This window comes from Phyllostomus discolor, chromosome 1, assembly GCF_004126475.2.
Source record: "Phyllostomus discolor isolate MPI-MPIP mPhyDis1 chromosome 1, mPhyDis1.pri.v3, whole genome shotgun sequence".
Lineage (NCBI taxonomy): Eukaryota > Metazoa > Chordata > Mammalia > Chiroptera > Phyllostomidae > Phyllostomus > Phyllostomus discolor.
Genome location: NC_040903.2, coordinates 214,931,197 through 214,952,520, shown reverse-complemented (window position 1 = coordinate 214,952,520; position 21,324 = coordinate 214,931,197). Strand labels below are relative to the sequence as shown.

Genomic DNA, 21,324 nt, shown 5'->3' with positions numbered 1-21,324 from the left:
GACAGGAGTTCTGCAGGTGGGGGGCAGTGACAGCTGCACGACAGTGCGAATGCACTTACTGCCCCTGAGCTGTGCCCTTAGAGATGGGTGATAAGGTCAATTTTCCACTACGTGCATCTAATCACAATAAAACACACTGAAGCCTGGGAAAGGCAGTGGCTTGGGGGACCCTGAACATGGACTTGGACTCACTGCTGGCCAAGCCAAAGGTCTACTGGCGCAGTCTAGTGCGTGCTCCACCCAGCTGGCACGGTTCCTCGGCCACGTCGAGTCCCCCGGCTTCTCGGTCCCACCTGGACCTTGATGCACGTGGTGGCCTCTCTCCTTCCCTACTCAGTTGGCTTCCTCTGCTGAACTCCCTTTTCTGCTGAACCCCCTCCAGGAAGCCTAGCCTGCCCCCCTCGGAGCCCCCCATCATCTACAAGGTCAGGTGCTGCACTGGGCAGGAGCCCTTGGGAGCAGGATGCAGTGCTTGGGGACCCAACTCGGTCGGTGGCAAGGCTGGTCTGTTTGACGGCCGCCACCCCACCCCCAGGTCTGCCCGCTGGCCTTCTTTAGTTCCACCCTCCGTTTGACACAGGTGGACAGAGCACCCCCCCCCAGGGAAGCCCTGTGCCAGCGACAGTAAGGGACAGAGCCGGACTGCAGCTGGCTCCTACAGAGCGATTGGGAGCAAGGTGGTTTTGGTTATGGACTCTGGAGCCAGGTGGCCCGAGTTCAGATCTGGACTCTGCCCTGGAAGCTGTGTGACTCTGCCCGAGCCACTCAGCCTCTCTGAGCCTCAGTCTCCTCGTCTGTCATGGGGAGCAGTGCAGGCGCCCTAGTGCGGTGAGGACCGAGCGGGTGAATGTGTGTAAAGCTCCTCAAACTAAGGGCTTCACAGGCCTCGGCTGACACGGAGGTCTACCAGGGCTTCTGGCCTCTGCCTGTGAGCTCTCCTCTCTGCTCCTCCGCCCTGCTGGGCTGCGGCTCCCCCAGGGCCAGGCCTCGGTCGTCTCTGTGGCCCTCAGGTAGAGCGGAGAGCGGAACGCTCAGGTGAGACGGACATGCGTCCGAATCCCGGCTCTGCCCTGGACACATGACTGCACGTGTCCTGCAAGGTGTCGTCTGCTCAGCCTACGATGCAGCCGGGGATGCGGACATGGGGGCCGCCTGGCCCAGGACAGGTGCTGACTCGATGAGACCAAGGTCACTGTCAGCGGCTGGCGGGGTGGGTGCGCAGCCCTCGCAGGGGCAGGGAGCAGTGAGACACAGGAATCGAGGTCATGGGCAGCTGAAAGTCGCTCCCCTTGAGCAGTGATGGAGAGGTCATGCGGCGATGCCCGAGGTAAGGGCTGGGTACACGTGCGATGCTCGGCAGGGGTTAAAAGCCGTAACCATGGAGATAATGCAGCCCTGTGGGGACCGCTGCTCGTGACACGGTCGGGGGAGAAACGGGAGACGCCCTTTTGTGGGTGGCTGGACTGGGCGACCGTGCCCAGAAAGAGGGACGGAGAGGCAGGAAGCCCACGTGGCTGGCGGTGCAGGGTTCCCATGCAGGGGTGACAGCGGATTTCATTGTCCTTTTCTGCACTTGGTGAATTTTCTGCAGAGGTTTCGTCTCTTATAGACATTTGGGAGTTAAATTTTTTTTTTCAAGCGAGAAGGAGGGAAGGAGGAGGGAGAGGAACACTGGTGTGAGGGGGCACGAAAACCGCTGCCTTTTGCACACGGCCCACCCGGGACCAAACCCGAGACCCAGGGATGCCCCCCAACCAGGAACCGAACGGGGGCCTTGTGGCTCGTGGGATGACGCCCAGCCCACAGAGCCACGTCCACCAGGGCTGGGAGTTCACTTTTCGAGTGGAGCGGTTTAAGCCGGGCCCCAAAGTTCCTGATCCGTGAAGATTCTCAGTGTCCCTGAGGTGGCTTCTCAGGGCCAGAGCCCCAGGGCTGGGGACAGGGACTGAGTTTGGGTGGCACGCTCTGAACCCACAGTGTCACGTCCCTGCTGCCGGCCAGGACAGGCTCTTGCCTCGCCAGCGGAGGCCCCGGCCGTGAGACGCCGCCTGGCCCCAGCCCGGGCTGCAGGGGGGGCGGTGAACGAAGGAGGGTGGGCCTGCCCACACGTGGGGGCTGATGACAGCAGGGAAGGCAGCGACGGTCACAGGACGTGCACAAAGGGGTGGGACTGTCCTGCCCAGGCTGCACTCAGGGTGGCTGAGCAGTGGCCACCGGGAGCCAATGAACCCCGCACACCCAGAACCACAGGGTCAGCGGGGTCAGGAAGGTGAGAGGGTGTGGCAGCCTCTGGGCAGGAGAGGGAGGACCCCCAGGGACGGGCGGCCTCCAGCCAAGCAGGCCCTGCTGTGGCGTGCCCGCCGTGTGCGCACGGCATCGGTGGGAGGCCGAGGCTGGCTCCGGGGAGGGCAGGGCCCCCTGGGCTGCCCACACACAGCTGCAGTGGGGGAGCAGAGCCCCTTCCTTCCCCTCCTTCTGGAGCCTGGGCCCCACCCTGACGCCCCACTTACTGCTTTGTCAGGAGATGCTAGGGCCGCCTGGACCCAAGCAGGCTCCCGTTTGGAGGAACACGAGCTCTTTAAATCAAACTAAATGTAAACCACACGTCACTTTCAAGATCTGTGGGCCTGAAGCAAGCTGCCGGGGAGTGCAGGCCTGACCCCGGACCGCCCGCCCCTCCAGAACCCCCACCCAGCGCTGCCCTCAGGGAAACGACGGCCAAGTGGACGCCCGATTCTTTGAGGATTGGACTCTGGCGTGTGAGCAGGGCTGGAGGGGCTCTGCTGTGATGGGAGGGGGGCCCGGCGGGAATGTGCGCTTTACACGCAGCCGGGCAGGCGAGCCTTCTGTCGCTGGACGGGGCCTGGAAGCCCTGCCAGCAAATGCATAATTTATGAGGATGAGCCTATGCATATTTATGAGCTCATTGCCTTCCAAGGCCAGTTGTGGTCTGTGCAAAATCCTCGCATAATGAATTATTGCCCGAGGGGAGGGCCTGGGTTCAGGGCAGGCCTCGAGCCCTCAAAATGACTACAATCTGTAAAACTTGCCTTGAAGAAAATGCTCCCCACCAGGCCTGCCTTTGGTCAAATGCGGGGAGACCCAGAGAAGGGAGCCTTCCACGGGCGGGGGAATCCCTTAGCCCCCAGCAGCATTCCAGGGAAACTGAGGCAGGCGTCCTTTCCCCCCAAAGCGACCTGCACACATGGGGGGTGGGGGGTAGAACCTGGTGACAAGGCCTTCTAGCCTCGGATCACATGCAGCGAGAGCCAAGTGCCCCTCGGGCCGGTGTCCATTCCTTCTGGGCCTCAGTCTTCCCATCCGTTCAATGGGGAGGCGGATGCCTCCTTCCGGCGACTCGAAGGCGTACTTGCCTCGAGCTGCTGAGACTGGAGCGTGACCGAGCCTCCGTGTCTCGGCTGCTGTCGGGGTTCGAACGGCAGAGTTCTCTCCTCCTTACAGAAGACAGTGTGCCTGTCACAGCCAGGGGCATCCCAGGCTCTGCTGAGACGCAGCGATGGGCCACCGTTGGCCAAGCACCTGCTGTCTACCGGGTGCCGTGCCTGGCACGCACCAGCAGTGGTGCACAGATAGTGCTGGCACACACGTGTCGCATGTCACACAGCGCAGGGCCAGCGCACAGTAGGTGCTCAGTGCACATGAGTGTCCCTCTTCTCAGCCGCAGGAAGAACAGGGCCCCACTCAGCGGATTTCGCCTGGTAGAGAAGTCTGTCCGCAGAACCCTAGCGGGGATGCGCGGCGTTCGAAGGCTTTAGTCTGTGCCGGTTTAGTTTGGACTCGGGTGGGGGGAGGGGGCTGCAGCGTGTTCCCAAACTAGTCAGAACCCAATTAAAATGTTACTCATGAAACCCAAGACAGTGATTCACTCAGTACTCCATCTGGTATTTCTCGCTTCCAAGCCATTCGCATGTGACTCAACGTCGGTTGTGTTTGTCAAACTGTAACCAGCCGCACACTCCCTCGTCCCAGCAAACGTCCTTCTGAGGGGCGCGCCACCATCAGAGCGTGCATCTGCGTGTGCCTGTGAGTGTGTGTGCCCGTGAGTGTGTGCCTGTGTGTGTGCCCATGAGTGTGTATGCCGAGAGTGCCTGTGTGTGCCTGAGTGTGTGCCCGTGAGTGTGTGCACATGTGTGCCCATGAGTGTGTGTGCCTATGAGTGTGCCCATAAGTGTGTGCCTGTGTGTGCCTGTAAGTGTGTGCTTGACTGTGTGTGCCCATGAGTGTGTGTGCCCATGAGTGTGTGCATGTGTGCACCCACTGCCAGCAGGTCCATCCCCGAGGTCCAGGATGTGTGACCTGAGTGTGTGCAGGGCTGTCCCTGTTGACAGGGACCCACATTGTCCCACAGGGTCCTGGGCTTGGTTCAAAGTTCTGCTGCCACCGTCTCAAAAGTTCTGATCGTTCTTAAACATCATGCACAGGGCCCGACAAATTGCGTGACTGGCCTGTGTGTACGTGGACATGTCTGCACATCACCGTGGGCCCCAGAGCCCACACGTCCTGGGGGCACGCATGTGAGTGCACACAGATGGGGTGGAGTGCCCTTGTGGGGTGCAGCTGCATGGGGGCTGCGCGGGTGGGGATTCAAGGCGGGGGACATGATTGGGGCATCGAGGGTCTCGAGAAGCTGCCAGAGGGTGGTCCCCACAGGAGTCGTGTGGGAGTCCCAAGATGCCAACTCCATGCACCTGTGTGGGCTCAGGCACGTAAAATTTCGGGGGGCCCTCCCCCGAGTGACTGTAATGTATGGTCTGAGAACCCCTGGCCTTAGCTTTGAGGCACCGAAACGCATGGCCGACGATGCCCGAGGCACTGTACAAGGATAGGAACTTCACGCAGCTCGGAGCCGCCCACCTGTCACCTGAAGTTCAGGGTCTCAAGGAGCAGGGGCTGCTGCCGAGAGGAAGCGGTGAGCCCGAGGCTGCCGAGCACAGGGCAGCCCAGCCAGCGGCCTCTCCCCGTGTCCTGGGCCCGAGCCAGGCCCTGCCTCACGGCCCAGCAGCACAGGGCAGCCTTGAGGGCTGGCCCCCCGCCACCTCCTACACCCCGGGCTGTGCTGGCACTTTGCTGATTTATCAGTGTGGATGCTGTGTGGGCCCCGCTCCCCCGCGCCCCACCCCTGCCTGGCTTCTAGGCTTGACCGCCCCCCCTCGCAGAGACCCACCCTAAATCAGAGGCAATTGGCACCCCCACCCCCAATGCCATCGGGGGTGCCACCTCCGAAAGCACAGGGGACGGTCCTCGTGGCACCCTTCTGGGGCCCAGCAGGTGCTGGCCCTTAACTGGCTGGCACCTGGTGGCATCCTTTCCCAGGCTCCTTTTCACTGAAAGCCACATCCTGGGGTCAAGGTGCCGTCCCCTCCCTGAGCACATCATTGCTGCGTGCGGCGACCCTGGGCAGGTCACTTGAGCTCTCTGAACCTCAGTTTCCTCCTCTGTGACACAGCCGGGGGGCCTGGCTCCTGCCCTGTGCCCTCCCTCAGGCCACACCTCCCTCTGGGGGCCCCTGCTCCGCCCCCAGACACACCTCTCAGTTTCCCCATCCCCACCAATCGGCGATGAAGGGTCAGCGATGGAGCCACCAATCAGCATCAGTGTTGATTAGAGTTGGAGTCCCAACAGCTTTGGGGGGTCAGGAGAGACCCCTGCTTCCCAGGAAGGGAAGTGGGCCAGGACGGGGAAGAGGCTGGCTCAGCCCCACACCGCCCATCTGCAGCCACAGTGGATCGGAGCCCCAGAACCGTCGCAAGAGGTAGGTGGGGATACTATAGGTGGGGGCTCAGAGAGGTTGGGTGTCTTGCCCAAGGACACACAGCTCGGGAGACCTGAGTTTAAGCCCAGGGCCTTTATGTGACACTGACACAGACACCTTGCCTCTCGGGGTGGGGGGTGGGCACCAGCCCAGCCCGAGCTCCTCGGGGCCTGGAGGACCCCGGGCCCCTCAGGCGGCACGGCCCCTGTGGTTCCCCCCCGGCAGCTCCCCCGAGGCCCAGCGCCAGCCCTTCCATTATTCACAGCTCCCCTCGGCTGCCAGCAGGGAGGGCCCAGAGGGCCCAGCGTTGCCAGGAAAGATAAGGCGCCCACACCTGACTCTTTGGCGTCTCCCGAGTGCCATCTCGATTCCCCGAAAGCACACAAAGGCCCGTTGTCCCTGGGCCCGGGCGGGCGGGAGCCGGGCCTCCTCCCCGTGAAAGGGAGAGAAGCCATTAGTGGGATTACCACCGCCGGTGTGATTTACAGCCTCTCCTCTCGGCCACCTGTCCCCTCCCGAGCACCGCGTGGGCTCCGGGGGCCGGGGCCTGCTGTCTGCGGGGCCCCTGGGGTGGGGGGGCGTGCGTCCTGGCACCGGGGCCCCGTTAGAGGGGAGGAAACTGAGGCCCCCTCTGCCGCCTCATTCGTCCTCGAAGGAGTGCTTGGGAGACGCGAATCCGTGTGTGCAAACGCACGCCTCTGACTCTCACTTCAGGGTGGGGTAGGTAGAGCGAGAGCAGAAAACAAAAGGGCAAGGTCCCCCATGGGAGCCCCGAGGTCAGTCTGCAGCCCGCCTCAGCCCACCCTCCTTCACCAGCACCCACAGCTGACCACAGGCAGGTCTGGGGGGATGAGTCAAGACCCCACCCAGAGGTCTGACGGAGGTCTCTGGTCTCCCGGGGTCCCGGGTGCCCCCGCAGGGGGAAGTGGGGAGCAGGGCAGGATGCACTCCAGGCTGGGAGACGGGCCCCCTCCCCGCCCTGGCACACCCCACCCAGCTGGGGACGACTCCACCAGCCCCAGGATGAGGGGGATACAGAGGACGGAGCTTCGGGCTGGGCAGACAGACGCCTTCAGATGGCACGCACTCCCGGGTGTGGAGCTGTCTCGGGTTCCCACCCCCGGTGGCAAGGCACTTTAGAAACCACCAACGGCAGGGCCCCCCACTTCACACGTCAGGAAACCGAGGCACCGGGAGGGACAGAGATGCATTCTCAAGCCCCACGGACCCAGGGCAGGGGCGAGGCGGGTTTCAGACAGAGCGGGGTGTGGGGGAGGCATTTAATGGAAAACCCTCTGCCACTGAACCCTCCCAGCGCCCTGGACTAGCTGTGTGGTGGTCCACACCCTCTGAGCCTCGGTTTTCTTGCCCGTAGAATGGGAGTGACAATGATACCCAGCGGACAGGCTTGGGGGAGGAGGTCACGTGCGGGTAAGGGCCCTGCAGCCAGCTCGTGGCTCAGTGCTCCGTACAGGCCGCTGGAGGGGCACGGCCGGCTACCGCAGAGACATAACAAGACCGTTTGCTGAGCACCTACTACGCACCAGGTGCTGGGCACAGAGATGACTCAGACAGGGACATGGCCCTCTAGACCGTCACCATCTGGGGAGGGGACACAGGGAGCAAGGGGGGCACACAGAAGAGGCCCCTCCCTGGCCGGGAAGGGGAGGGTGGGAGGGGAGGAGGGCTTTGCTGGGAATGATTGTTCTGGGAAGAGGGGCCGAAGGGCGGGAGACCCGTGGGGTGTGCAGAGTCGCATCTGCCTGGCTGTACTCGGGGTGTCGGGGGTGGGGTGCTGGCAGTGCCGGGCGGAGCTGGGGTAAGCCAGGGGGTCAGGCCACGGGGTGGGGGTGGGGGTGGGGGCTTTGTGCACCAGACTGACGGGCTCAGACTTAACCCCAACGGAGAATCCTCCCTGAAGAGTCCCCCTAGCTGAGCGTCAGGGGTGTCGGGCCCCTGGGCTGAGACGAGAGGGGTGTCCTTCAGAAAGGGCAGGTGTTGGGGGGTGCTGGGGGCAATGGTGGGGCTCATGACCTCAACACCACATGTCTTTGCGGGCAGAACCCCTGCACATGTCCTGTGCCCACCGTGCCGCCTGCCCCGCTTCCTGTCACAGCCGCTCTGAGGGGACCCTCAGTTACAGATGGGGACCCCGAGGCTCGGCTAGGCACGGCCACTCGCCGCCCAGAGGTGACAGGGCAGCGGGTCCCGGCCAGGCCGACTCCCGCCCAAGCCCCACTCCTCCCGTGACACAGCTGCCTTTAGCTTCCTGGAGCAGTTCCTCCGCTGTCCACCCAGGTGAGGGCTCCGTTCCTTCCTCAGGCTTCCCGTTTAAACACAAGAACAAATACACAAGCCCCTGCTCTTTTTAAAATGTGTGTATGTTTTTTAAATGTATATTTTTAAGAGGCAGTGGCTGACCCCTCCCAAAGCCAGCCCCGCCGGGGCGTCCCCTCCTCCTGCCCCTGTTTTCTCAGGACCGTAAACCACCTTCCTAAGGGGCCGGGAGACCAAGGAGGGGACACGGACTGTGCATTTGACAACCTGTCATTCACCAGCCGAAGGGGGCTCGGGTCCAGGCTCTGGAGGCCCAGAGGGGGCAGCCCAGAGTGGCCAGGCCCTGACTGGCGCCCCTTCCCCGGGAAATGACCCTCCCCCTGGGTCTGCCCCTCCCCGACAGCCTTCCGCACCAGCAGGACCAGGAGGACACTCTCTGTGGCCCTGGACCCCGGGGCCCCCGATCCCTCCCCCTTCTGGCTCAGGGTGGTAGGTGCTGGGCAGGGTCAGCGTCACCAGCGGTGCTCCTAGGGGCGGGGACCCTTCAGGTGTCGCTAAGGAGCAGCATGTGGGCACACGCGGACTGACACTGAAGACACACGTGCTGCTGACCTGAGACCCCCGTGTTCTACCCCACGGCCCGGGGCCGACTCCCTGAGCCGGGACTCGGGGCTGTGTGGGCGCGGAGGCGGAGGCTGGGGGGAGGAGGTGAGACGCTGGTGGGGACGGGCGCTCCCTCGGGACCAGGCTCCGCAGAGGGTCCCATTGTACTCTTCCCGTTCCGCCTGGCAGCCGTCCTGGAAGGTGCCGTCAGCCTCGTTTCCCCCACGGGGCCGCGACAGAGGCTCGGAGAGATGGTGTGGGTTGAAAAGATGGCGCGGCACCAGGTGGCAGAGCTCGAATGCCAAGGCCGGTCTGTCCAGGTCCCAGCCGTGCTCCTTCCCCACTCCCCCCGCACCCCCCCCCCCCCCCCCCCCGCTGTCGAAGGGGCCAGGGACACGGTGACGGGATGAGGAAGATGGCTGGGATGCCTGGCTGCAGTCACACCCACACCCAGCCGGAGCCAGGGGTCCCTTTGGGATAGGACCTGCCTCTCCTGGGTCACAGACCCAGCAGCAAGTCCAGGGCGGGCCATCAGGGCATCCCCCCCCCCCTTTCTCCCACTGGGCTCAGAACAGGACGGACTCACACCCTCCAGGGCGGCCTGAGGAACGCGCTGCCCGCTGCCCGCTGCCCACAGGTGGACCTGGGTGGAGCCGATGGGTTCCCCCGGGCTCAGGTTACAGCCACACAAAATCAGCCTGACTGTCGGCACCTCCGCTGGCCCTGGGCTCCCACCCAGCCTCCCGGGAGGATGCTCCCGGCCTGCTTCCAGAGCTCCCCAGTGACGGACGCAAGCTTGAGAGGACAGGAAGGACGAGGTCAGCCCCCTCGGGAACAGCTGAGGGCAGGAGGCCAAAGAACCTGAGATAAGAAAAATCTAAGGGTGTCTCCTCACCAGGAAACCCAATCGCAGGCTGGGTTTGTCTTCACTGAGTGTGTGATCTGCACACCCGCCTCGCCTGCCCACCCATGCTTTAGAGCTGGGAGGAAATCCCGCCGGGCCGGGCCAGTGTCAGCTGGCACCTTCCCTGGTGACGGTGCCCTTTCTAAACGGGTCTGGAACTCACAGAAACATCTGGGTCTCCAGCTTTCTCCACGTCCCCCACTCTCGCCAGCCGTCAGAGGAGGGGCTCGAAGCCCAGCCTGCAACTTCAAGCAGCACGCCTTTGCTGGATGGCCCCCCTGTGCCAGGGCCCCAGAATGTGTCTTTGTCCCCATTTTACAGGTGAGGAAACTGAGGCTTGCGTTCCCAGAGCCGAAGGTGATGCCAATAAGCACACTCGAAGGTGCTCCACGCCATTCGTCTCGAGGGAAATGGAAATCAGAACCAGGATAAGGGGTGCACCTGCTGGGGTGCACGGAATAAAAAAAAACATGGGCGAGTGCTGCTGAGGACGAGGAGGAGCCGGAGCCTCCGCACACTGATGGTGGGCAAGCGGGTTGGTGCCGGGGGGCCCTCAGCAGGGGCCTCGGAGTCCCCAGGGGACACAGCAAGGCCACTTCAGGCGCGCACCCAGCAGAGGCGAGAACACACCTTCACACAGGAACGTGGGTGCTACTGCTAGGGGGAGGGGAGCCGGCATTTATTTAGTGCCTACTGCGTACATTCTCCTGCGATCTCACTGCTGTAGTCATCTCAGTCTATTAACCCCATGGAGGAGGAAACTGAAGTTCGAGGTGACGGCAAGCCCCCCAGCTCCTCCCTCAGGCCACAGTGCTCAGCAGGACACATGTGCACAGTAGGTGCTCGGTAGGCACCCACTGAATCAGCACGTCCCCTGGCCCCGGACCTCAGGCCTTCAGCGAGAAGCGGCGGGAAGGGTGTTTGCTGCCAGGGCACCAGTGTTCTGATGTGCTTTCCCGCCCGAAATAAAGGGGGTGGGGTTCCTAGAAGATGTGTTTAAACTCGGTAGCGTTCTCCAGACAGTGCGGCTTTTAGAGTTTGGCAGGGGGACCCAGACCTGCAGGAGCGCCTGACCCCTGGCGCGGGGCCCACCGTCCCAGACCCATTCCAGTTTTATTTCCAGCGATTCAGGCGACGTCACCGAGTCTGGGGGTGGGGTCAGGGGAGGCTCGAAGACGACCCCATCCCTGCAAACGTTATTTTTAAACCAGGTTCATGCCGTCGTCTGAAACAAGGCATGTTATTCATTGTCACCGCCCTCTGAGAGGCCTCGAGTTTTTATTTAAATTCACTGAGTTGTACACTATTAAAAGCCAACTGGGAAAGCCTCTTATTAGAGTGGGGAGGCAGCTGCTATTGGGGGGGCGCGGGCCATACAGCCAAGGGCACGGTGTCTGTGCAGACTGACAGATCGCAGACTCTTCACAGTGCTCACTTTTTAGTATTTTTCTATGATCATTTCCCTCTGAATTCATAGCCCGTTTTTTAACGCCGACGATGTTGATTAAACAGGCTCGTGCACCACCCACGCCCACGCCCTCCTCCGAGCCGCAACAAGCGATAAATCAACGACGCTTTGGGGCAATTAAGAGCTATTGCTTCCCTTGGTTACGCTTTTCCTTGTTTGGTGTTGTGCCCGAATCTCTCCGAAATGTATTTCTGTGCGTTTAACGGCAGATGCCCGTCTGCGGGAGACAGCGTGTCCTGGAAACTGCCCCCCACCCCGGCTTTGTGGCGTGCCCGCTGCAGGGACCCAGGAACTACATTTCGGGTGCTAGCCCGCCGCAGTGCACGTGAGAGTCCCCGAGCAGGTCGTAATTACACCGGGTTCCTTTAGAAAGGAAAGTCCATTGGGAAACAAAGCCCGTGGGGGGCAGCTAGGGCTGCCGATCAGGAACGAGGGCTGCGCTCCCCCGTCTGGCCCTAAGGCGTGGCCACGTGACTTGCTTCAGCCAATGAAACGCGGGTAGCGGCAGCATTGGTCACTTCCTGGTGGGCACCCCCGCCTCCCTCTTTGGCCTCAGACCTGGGGACACAGGGGTCCCCGTAGGGGCGCCAGGCTGAGCCACCGAGGAGAGGACCTGCCCTGAGCGTCGCCCAGACTCTGCATGAAAGTCCTCTGCGCTTCCAGGCTCTGGGGTTCGTCCTCCCCGCGGCACGCCCAGCCCATCCCGGGGGATGCGGTCGGGAAAACGCAAAGGGGCCGTTCTGGTCAACACGAAATGCGGGGTCAGCCACTAAGGAAACAATGGGCATCTCTGATCGGTCTCAGGACCGCTTTTATTGCGATGGCATGGTGTCGGGAAGAAACAGATAAGTGGTTGCAAACGGTAAAAGCTGTGTTTCATTGGATTATTTATTTTTTTTTTACTGATTCCAGCGAGAGGGGGAAGGGGGGAGAAAGAGAGGGAGAGAAGCTCTGATGTGAGAGCGGAATGCCAACTGGGGACCGAGCCTGCAACCCAGGCATGCGCCCTGACTGGGGATTGAACCTGTGACCTTTTGGTTTTCAGGACAGTGCCCAAACAGCTGAGCCACACCTGCCAGGACACTTTGTTTTGTTTTTAAAATACAATAAGTAAAAACATAACATCTACCTTACTGTGTCAAGACAACTCCATTACAACGGACCCCACACTTTAGAAGAGCGGAAGTGGACAACTTTCGTTTGCCTGTTCACTTGCCAACAGCCTCTGACCTGCGTATCTGGTCACAAGGGCAGAAGCCCCCAGGTACCATGGACACAGGGGAAAGGACTCAGCCACATGGATGGGGTGTTTTGCTGCTTCGAGTTCGCAGACGTGACAAGGGCTGGTTCAGAGCAGGTGTCCCTGAGCCCCGCCTGGGGTCGGGACCCACGCCGTGCCGCGGTTCCTCCTCACAAGCGGGGCCCGAGGAGCTCGAGGACTTTGCTTTTATGTCCTCTCACAGTCTTGTCCCCACAGGCTCACCCCACACAGTAACGGGTCAGTAACCACACAGGAGGGTGGGACCCACGCGGGACAAGGAGGGAGGCGGAGGCTGCTCTGCTCCCTGGCGAGCAGCCCCCCACACACCCCATGAGGTCTGGGGGTGGTCAAGGAGCTGGGGCCGTCTCTGGGCTCCGGGATGCCCAGGAGGTGCCCACTCCCATCCCTTCCCCACCCCCACTCACACCCCCACCCTGATGTCAGACTCCCACCCTTGGCAAACCTCCTTGGATTCAGGCGGAGGGAGATACCTAGAGAACCAAGGTTGGGGGTCCTTTGGGGGGCTCCGGAGAACTGTCAGCTCTCCCCAGCCGAGCCGCCTGGAACCTGCAGGAGCTCAGGGCGCCAGCAAGGGCAGCCACTTCCCACTGTACCAACGGGGCAGCTGGGGCCCGGAGCAGGGGGCTGGTGGGAGGCGATGCCGGAGGAGAGAGAGGGTCCCTGTGCTGCCTGAGCACATACCCAGGTCAGGGTGCCATCCTTACCACCCCCTCAGACCTAGGGCTGCCGCTGCCACCTGTGTCGGAGGCTCAGAGGGGTTGAGTGACACCCCCAAGGCCCCAGAGCCAGGGAGTGGCTGAGCAGAGACTCGAACCCTGGGCCCTGGGGGACCTGCTGAGAAGACAGCGGCCTGTTCTTTGCTGCTGGAACGGTAAAACTGCTTTGCTGGAAACTCCCCCAAACACTGGGGAGCTGACGGCGCAGAGGCCGGATTCCCTTCCTGCGCAGGTCTGCCGGCAGGAGACGGCGTGGGCCACAAGGTCAAAGGTAGGAGAAGACAACCCACAGACCTAGGCTGTCTGGAACCAGCACCTCCGGGCCCCTCTACCCAGGCAGGGCCAGCACTGGGTCGCTGTCCCAGGCCCAGCGAGGGATGGGCGGGGTCCCATTCTACAGACAGGGAAGCCCAGCCTCAGAGCGGGAGTGACCCAGCCTCGCCCCACCTCGCCGAGGGCCAGAGCCAGGTGCTGGATCCGGGCGACGTGAGGGCAGCGCCTCCGCTGGCAGCTGTGGGCGCAGCCGGGCTCCGGCTATAAATACAGTGCTGACACCGGTAACCTTAGCCTGCAGGCGCCCCGGCCCAGGCCCACCGGACCCTAAATCCCGCAGCCGGCCGGCCGCCTGCCACTGTGCTCCGCTCCGGGCTTTCCTGACACCCTAACGAGGTGCCACATAGTCCCTGCGGGCTCCGCATTGTTAGGAGCAATGTTAAGGCAGCGTATCCAAGGTGAGGCGGTCTGAGGGCTAAATAGGCCTATGAGACCGCCAGCCCCCAGATAAGTAGGGTGGGGCCCCCCAGAAGGGGCACCCAGGCCGGGGTTTGCACAAACAGGGTCCCAGGCAAATCCCAGCCCTACTGTCTACCAGCTGGGTGACCTGAGGCGACCTGTTTGCCTCTCTGAACTTCAGTTTCCTTAGCAACACAGTGGGGTTTATGCCTCCCCCGACCCCACCAAGGGACTGAACAGATAATGTGTCCAAAATGGCCAGGACACAGGACACAACAGAAAATTGGGGCCCTGCATTTGCCGGGTGGCTCACACTTCACTTATTGGTTGAATAATAGTCACAGCTACAACGGCTAACAATAAGCCTGGCATTATTTTAAGAGCATTACATGCTTTCGGTCACTTAATCCTCACTTGAACTCGAGGAGCTAATGCCCTGTTGTTGTCCCCGTGAACAGATGAGGAAAGTGAGGCACAATGCCCTTGAGTAATCGGCCCAAGGTCCCACAGGGAGCAGGTGGAGAGCCAAGAAATTTGCGGCTGTTGGCACGGGCCTCGGGATTGGTTCCTGAAAATAGGCACAAATATTTTAGAGCAGCCGCCCGGGCCCCGCCACTCTGCGGGGTAGGAATCCTAGGAAGACCTGAACTTCAGGCGGCTCACTCAGGAGACCGCCCCCCTCCACACCCAGGGGCTGTCTTCTCCCCTGCCAACCACGTTCTTTCAAGAGCCCAGCACCGCACAGCCCGAGGACCATCATATGGCGTGTCACAGGCGGGCAGCCAAGCCCCGAGCTCAGCCAGGCCGCCCGCCAGCCGGGGCTGGCAGGGTTGGGATGGCGCCTGCAGGCCCCCAGCCCAGCCGACCCCCTTCCAGACAGTGAAGGAGCCGTGTCTCCTCCGAGCCTCCTGAACACACACGCACACGCATACACGCACACACGTGCACACACAGGCTCAGGACCCAGTCCCCGGCCCCGACGGGCTAAACACCGTCCCGACCTTCCTGAAATACCCCTCTCTCTGCCGGCGGCTTTGCAAGCTGCTAAAAGCAGGGCTGTGTCCCTGGTGCAGGGAAGGAGCTATTCCGGGTCCGTGTCAGGTGTGGGCAGAGCCGGCCAGAAAGGGCCGCGCCACCCCCCACGCCGGCTTTCGGCCTTCCCAGCCACGGCGGGCAATCCCTGGCAGCCGGAGCCACTGGCGCCTGGTGGACGAGGGTGAGGTCAGGCCAGTGCTGTCGGGGGCCCCCTCCCCACGCACACAGGGTTCCAGGTCTGACTCGGCGAGGCCCAGGCATCGGGGCTGTCCATCAGATGTCATCCGGGGAGGGGGGCACAACCCCGACACCTGCAACCCAGCCCAGGGCCCCTGGGACAGCTGGACACGTCCACCACCCTCCCCAGAAGTGTCTGATGGGTGAGGGATCCACGGCCAGGCCGAGGCCGAGGCTGAGGCTGAGGCTGAGGCTGAGGCAGGGGGCCTGGCTGGAGGCGCTGGACCAGCGCACACAGGTCCCTGCGCCCCTAGCCTCCTGCGCAGACCCCCCCTCGGGATGCTCCCACGGAGGTGCCACTGTGAGCGCTCACCGCACACCGGGCGCCGGCAGCTGCTGTCACATGCGTGGTACCATGTTTACTCTCCACAGCCGCCTGACTAGGGACCGTCGACTGCCGCCTGCTTCTCGCCTGGGGACCCCGAGCCTCAGGGCAGTTAAACCACCAGCCCAAGGTGACCCAAGTTAGAAGTGAAAGATTTGGGATTTGAACCTGGCAGCCTGACCCCGGAGTCCTCAACGTGCCCCCAACATGAAAGTGTCCCCTGCCCCGCCCGAGGCCAGTTCAGGGGCATGTCCACATCGCGGCTTTGTCTTCAACTGGAAGGAGCTGGGGGCAGCCAGCCAGGGAGCCGGGCAGCGAGTCCCCACCAGGGGCAGGACAGAGGGCATGTGGGGGACCCCAGTGTCTGCCTGCCCCTCTGCTGGAGTCTGTCCCTGGTCGTCAGCAGCCTGGAGGGTCTGGGGCCCATGGAGGACCTGCTCATGCTGGCAGAGCAGGGGCTGAGGGCTCCCCACAGGTCTCAGGCCCCCCCACTCCAGATCAGCACCCCCTGAGCCCACCCGGGCGGCCAGCCGCAGCCCAGGCCACCGCTGCACGGTGGGCCATCTCTGGATGCCCTGGCTGACAGCGAGAGGGGTTTGCAGCGGACAGAGCCTCCTGCCCCAGCCCCACCGGGAAGCTGGGCTGGAGGGGGGCAGAACTGAGCTCTGAAAGTCGAGCATTCCCCTCAGGGGCACAGGCCCCCGGGGCATCAGGCTGGGAGGACAGGGGTCCAGGCCCCCAGTGGCCGCAACCCGCAACCCATGGTGGGGAGGCAGTGCTCTTGGACACCAGTGGCCTTGGCCCTGCCACCGGACCTGCAGGAGGTAAATATAGCGCCAGCACTCACCGGCAGAGGGGCCCTCGCCGTCCGACATGGTGCAGGAGAGGGGTGGGCAGCCAGCCGCTGGCCTGCGGGGACGCTGGGACCTCCCGCTGTCACCCACCTGGTGGGGCTCAGAGCCGCTGGCCGGCCAGGCAGCAGCGTCCGGTCCCCAGGCGGCGTCCCGCCCAGCCGGCCGGCCACCCCGCCCCTCCCCAGGCTGGGCTGGGCAGATAAGAACGTGTTCCCGTGCCAGGAGCCCGCGCGATTGGTGGATAAATCTGAGCTCTGCCCTTCCCTGCCCGGGCCTCTCCCAGCAGCCTCTGGCTGGTGCCTGGGAAACCACGGCACCCCTGGGTGCCGGCTCAGCCCCCCCGAACCTCGGCCCCAGCTCTGGGGACCCCAGCACGCCTGCACACCGTCTCCCCGGGGTGGCCCCACCCGGCCGGAGAGGGACATTTATGGGCGTCGGAGAGGAAGAGTGAGTGGTGCCGTGCACCGGGCGTGTGCCCGTGCCAGACCGGGCCCCGCCCTCCGCAGCGGCCGTGACCATTGTCTCCATGTCACAGGTGGGGTCAGGTGACCCACCCAAGGCCACCAGCCAGGGAGGCACGGGGCTGGAGGAGGGGGCGGGTGCCGGTGCTGACGGGTCCCTGAGCCTCAGGAGAGTGAGGGGACGGAGGGCATTCCAGGGTGTCAGGCCATAGTCCCGTGAGCACCGGGAGACCTGCCTGAGATCCCGGGAGAGAAGCCGCCATGTGTCCAGGGGCCTCCCTCCTCGACGCAGGGTGAGGGGAGGGCACCGCATGGGGCTGGCCGTCAGCACGAACAGCTAACAGTTCCGTCCCCAGGAGGGGCCTCAGGCCTCCTGGCCTTCGCCTGCGCTGTTCCCTTGGTTGGGAACGCCCTGTCCTCCTCCCCTCTCCCCTCCGGGAAGCCTCGTGTGACTGCCTCTGAAGGCGACCCAGGTCCCCTCACCCCGCTGCGGTCAGTGCCTGGTCCTGGCCGTGTTCACCTCTTGGTTGGCTCTTGCTGTCATGTATGGTACTGAGCTCACTGTCACTGGGGGTATGCAAGCAAGACAGACAGCTGCTGGGTGAGGACACAGTGGAGGGAGTTCAAGCATCAGGTGCAGGTGGATTAAATGGTTCTAGGGGCAAGCGCTTTGTCCTGGTTTCCTGGGCTGTCCCCCGTCTGGCCCTGTGACTCCTGCGCGTGTCCTGGGAACCCTCGGTGCCGGGCAAACCAGGACCACTGGTCAGCCTGTGTTCCTCCTGCCTGACATCTTTATTTTAAATTAAAAAAAAAAAAACACCTAAAAGACAAAGCCAGACTGGACCTGTCTCTGGAACCCTAGAAGTGCACCTGCCCCACCCCAGAAACCCCCTCTTCCCTCCTCCTCACCTGGCCCGCTTCCAGGGCCCCTCGCGGGCAGGAGCTGGGGAGGGAAGGAAGGAAGGAAGGAGGAGGAGCTCCCCAGCCTCCTCACCTGCAGAGTGGGGAGGGGTCCCACCTGCGGGTGTCTGGTGTGGAGGATGAACTGACACAATGCTGCCGCAGGTCTCTGGGGGTGGGCCCGGGAAGGCCACCAGGAGCCCAGCGGTGCAGCCCTGCGCTCCCCCTGCAGTGGCAGCGGTGCAGGCAAGGGTGGGGCCAGCCCTGCCTTGCGGGTGGCCTGTGGGCAGGTGGCGGGCCCTCTGCGCCTGTTTCCACACGGGCAGAGCAAGTATGAGCACCCCTGTGCAGCCGGCCCTGGGCCGGGCTCCTGCAGGGGGGGCCCTCGGAGTCCTGCTCTCGGGCCTGCGGCCAGTCTCGGGTGTGGCTTTGGGTTCCCTGGCAGGCGTGGGTCCACAGAAGGGCATGTGGGGCTAGGGCCAGAGGAGCGTGGCGTCCGACGGGCCTGGGTGCACCGGCACCTCCAGCAGCCCTCCTCGGTGACCAGGGCAAGGCTGGTGCCGCCTGGGCTCCTCACCTGCAGAGGGGAGGGGTGAGCCCTCGGGGGGCTGGGGTGAGGTCCAGCAGCAGGGCCCGGATGCTTTGGAGAGAGCTCTCCACCTCCCACCCTGTGGCGTCTGTCTGTCTGCCCGAGTCCCTCCAAACAGGCCCAGTGTCCACCCGGCTTCCTGCGCTCAGACCACTTCCCCTTCCTGTTTGCTTTATCACGGGAACATGCGTTGGGAAAAACAACTCGGTTCCTCTGCTCCTGAGGTCACTGTAGCAGCCATGGGCCCCGGACCCTCCACATGCCATCTGGGAGGCCAGGCTCCCCCAGCAAGTGTGCCAGCGCCCTCCGCCTCGGCCTGGCCTCCCCGCCCTGAAACCCACGGACACCCTCCTGGTCAGGCCTGGGAGCACCGACCGCAGGGTTGGGGAGGCTCAGGCCTCCTCTGGCCCCCACTCTTCAATAGCCCACCCCCATGGGTAGACTTGCCCCTGGCTACCCAGGCTGCCTCCCACTGGGGGTCTGACCACCAGCAGGGGCTGCTTCAGGCGGACAGCGCCAGCAGGCCGACCCCGATTTCCTCAAGGGAAAGGGACGCACAGGAGGGACTGCATTCTTGGCCAAGAAAGGGCCTTGACTCCACGGGTCCCAGCCCATCCCCGATTCGGAGGAATGATCCACCAGCCAGAAATACCCCCGCGTCTGCCCCCTCCCGGGGCTGGGGCTATTTCTGGACGTCCAGGCGGAGATGCCAGAGGCTGTCTGGAGCCCAGGGGTGAGATCTGGGCCGCTGTGTGCATTCAGGAGCTGCCCACCCCAGGGGTGTTGAGACAATCCTTGGGGTCGCACACGTGTCGGGAAGCCCGCTGGGGGTCCCGGGATCCTCGCCCAGAGGACAGCAAGTGCCCGCACGTGTGGGGTGAAGTGCCAGCAGATCCACTAGCCGCAGCCCTTCTCCCTCTGCCCTGAGGTCCCCTCTAGGTGACCCCCCTCTCTCATAACCATCCAGGACCCCCTCCCCCCACACCACACACACTGTGTAGGGGGGCGCCTGAGCCGGACCTACCTGACCCCGGACCAGAGTAAAGGACACCATGCCCACTGGGCCAAGACAACCAGAGGGGGCCGAACCCCACCCAGAACCCCCCAGGTGGGCAACTGACTGTGATCCTCAGCCCACCCACACTGGCTGCCACCAAGGGCCCGCAGGGCCGCCGGGTGATTCCAGAGCCAGCACCCTGCCCCAGCACCCAGAGAGGAGAGAGAGAGAGAACCTCTCACCCACCAGGATGGCCCAGTTCTCGCCCCTCAGCCCAGGCAGGCCTCACCCCCAGACTGGCCTGGGCCACAAGCCGCCCAGGGGGTCCCTATCCCCCAGCCTCCAGGCCACTGGGCTCAAGGACATGGGAGGTGGCTTCCACTCTTTGCAAACAGCATTTTAGGTGTTAAAGCAGCTCCTCTCTGTGAATAACTGAGCATCCCCAGCCCTCCCAGGCCCCAGGAAAATCTGCCCCTTCCCAACAGCCCCATCACCAGACCCAGGTCCATCACCAGGAAGGGTGAGGGCCAAGAGAGAGGGCATCACGGAGCCCCACCTGCGTGACAGTGCCCCTGCCGCCCCCACCCGCTGCCTGGCCATCTGAGCCTCAAAGGCCCCATATATGCAACGGGACGTAATGCCCGCCTCCCCACCCCCACCCCAGCTGTCAGTGGATGCCCCAGACCACACGCTCCTGGACCGGGTGGGGTTTGCACCCTCTCGCCCTGACCGCGCCTGGATGAGGCTGAGCCTGAGTCTTCTCGGGGCCCCTCCCTGGACCCTTGTGGGTGGGGAGCACCACCCATTCTGCCCTCAGCGGGACACGCGAACCCGAACTCTGCAGCACAGCGCCATCGTGTGGCTGTTCTGGGGACTGCATGGCCTGCCTCCCACCCGCGATGAGCTCTTCTGGGGTGGCGACAGTAATAAAGACCCCACCGCTGGGTCTGCAGCACTGACACTGGCAGGCTCCGTGCCTGATTTGTGTAAAATGCTCTTAATCCTCTCCCCAACCCTAGGATGTGAGTTCTGTTATCTGTCCTCTCTTACAGATGGGGGAACTGAGGCTCAAGCCCTAGTGGCAGGTGGGGAGGTTTTGACCCCAGGAGGTGTGGCCGCAGGGCCCCGGTCTTCACCCCATCCACCCTGCCTGGCGCCGGGGATTGGCACACTGGGGCCCCCTGGGGGGGCTTAAAGAGAACAGTTTCTGGGCCCCACCCCCTAGACCGATCTGGCTGGCCCGTGGACCCCAGCTGTACCGCCAGGTCTGAGAACCACCTGCCTGCTCACAGGGAGCCCCCTTTCTGGGTCGAAGAGGGTGGGGAGAAGCTTCATGAGGGCAGGCGGAGTGCCCAGGTTGCGTCCCAGAGGCCAGACCCCTGCACAGCGGCTCAGGGGAAACCACTCCAGCCTGGGCGGGGGCCGACCCTGCCCGGGCACAGGACCCCCACCTGCACCGAGCACGTCCCCTCCTCCCCGAGCTGCAGGGGAAGACCCCTCGGAGCTGCTGATCAGGACAGTGGGGAGGACTGAGCGGCCAATGCCCAGTGACAGCCGGCCCAAATCCACCCCCCACCCAGAGGGCAGGCATGCACCCCAGGTGGGGACATTGCTTCTTTTTGTACACGGCGTGCCCCCAGGGGCTGGAGGAGGGACTTGGGCCAGCCCGTCCCTTGCAGGGGCCAGTATGACTGCTCCTTGGCTGCTGGCCGGCCTGAAGCTCTGCTGAGGAAGGGACGGCTCCTTCACCCCACCACCATTGTGATGGTTACAGTCCCACCATCTGGGCCCGGGCTCCCAGGACCTCCTCCACCCGGGACAGAAGGAGCAGTGTTGTGCCAGCGGATGATGAGGGTGTTGCGGGCATGAGCCCAGGCCCCAGGTGCTCGGCTCCACCAGCTGCCCCCGTGAGAGGCCCCGGGGGTCCCAGCGTCCGTGAGCTACCTGGGGAGCCAGCGCCCCTGCTGGGAGGAGACTGGACGGCACAGGCCCAGGGCCCGGGCCCTCCGCAGTCAGGCTCTCAAAACCCGGCCCACAATCCCAGTCTCACTCCTCACCGGGAGCACAGCCTTGAACTTGATGAGGGAACAACGGGGCCCTCCCAGCAACCTGGGCAACTTTCTCTCAAGGGGACAGTGTCTTGGCCTCTCCAGGGGCAGCTTCCCGAGCTG

The 21,324-nt window shown here is 63.6% G+C and overlaps 1 protein-coding gene across 2 annotated transcripts in view; it reads right to left on the bottom strand.

Moving 5' to 3' along the window:
• Window positions 1–16,378, bottom strand: part of EML1 (EMAP like 1) — a 139,043-nt gene extending 122,665 nt beyond the window's left edge. The window contains exon 1 of one of the 2 annotated variants that reach the window (XM_028506486.2): window positions 16,200–16,378. In XM_028506486.2, coding sequence (XP_028362287.2) covers window positions 16,200–16,227 — 28 coding nt within the window. In that variant the 5' untranslated portion in view covers window positions 16,228–16,378. The remainder of the gene's footprint in view (window positions 1–16,199) is intronic. The other variant, XM_036013940.1, reaches the window with a different exon arrangement.
• Between the last annotated feature and the right edge of the window lie 4,946 nt (window positions 16,379–21,324).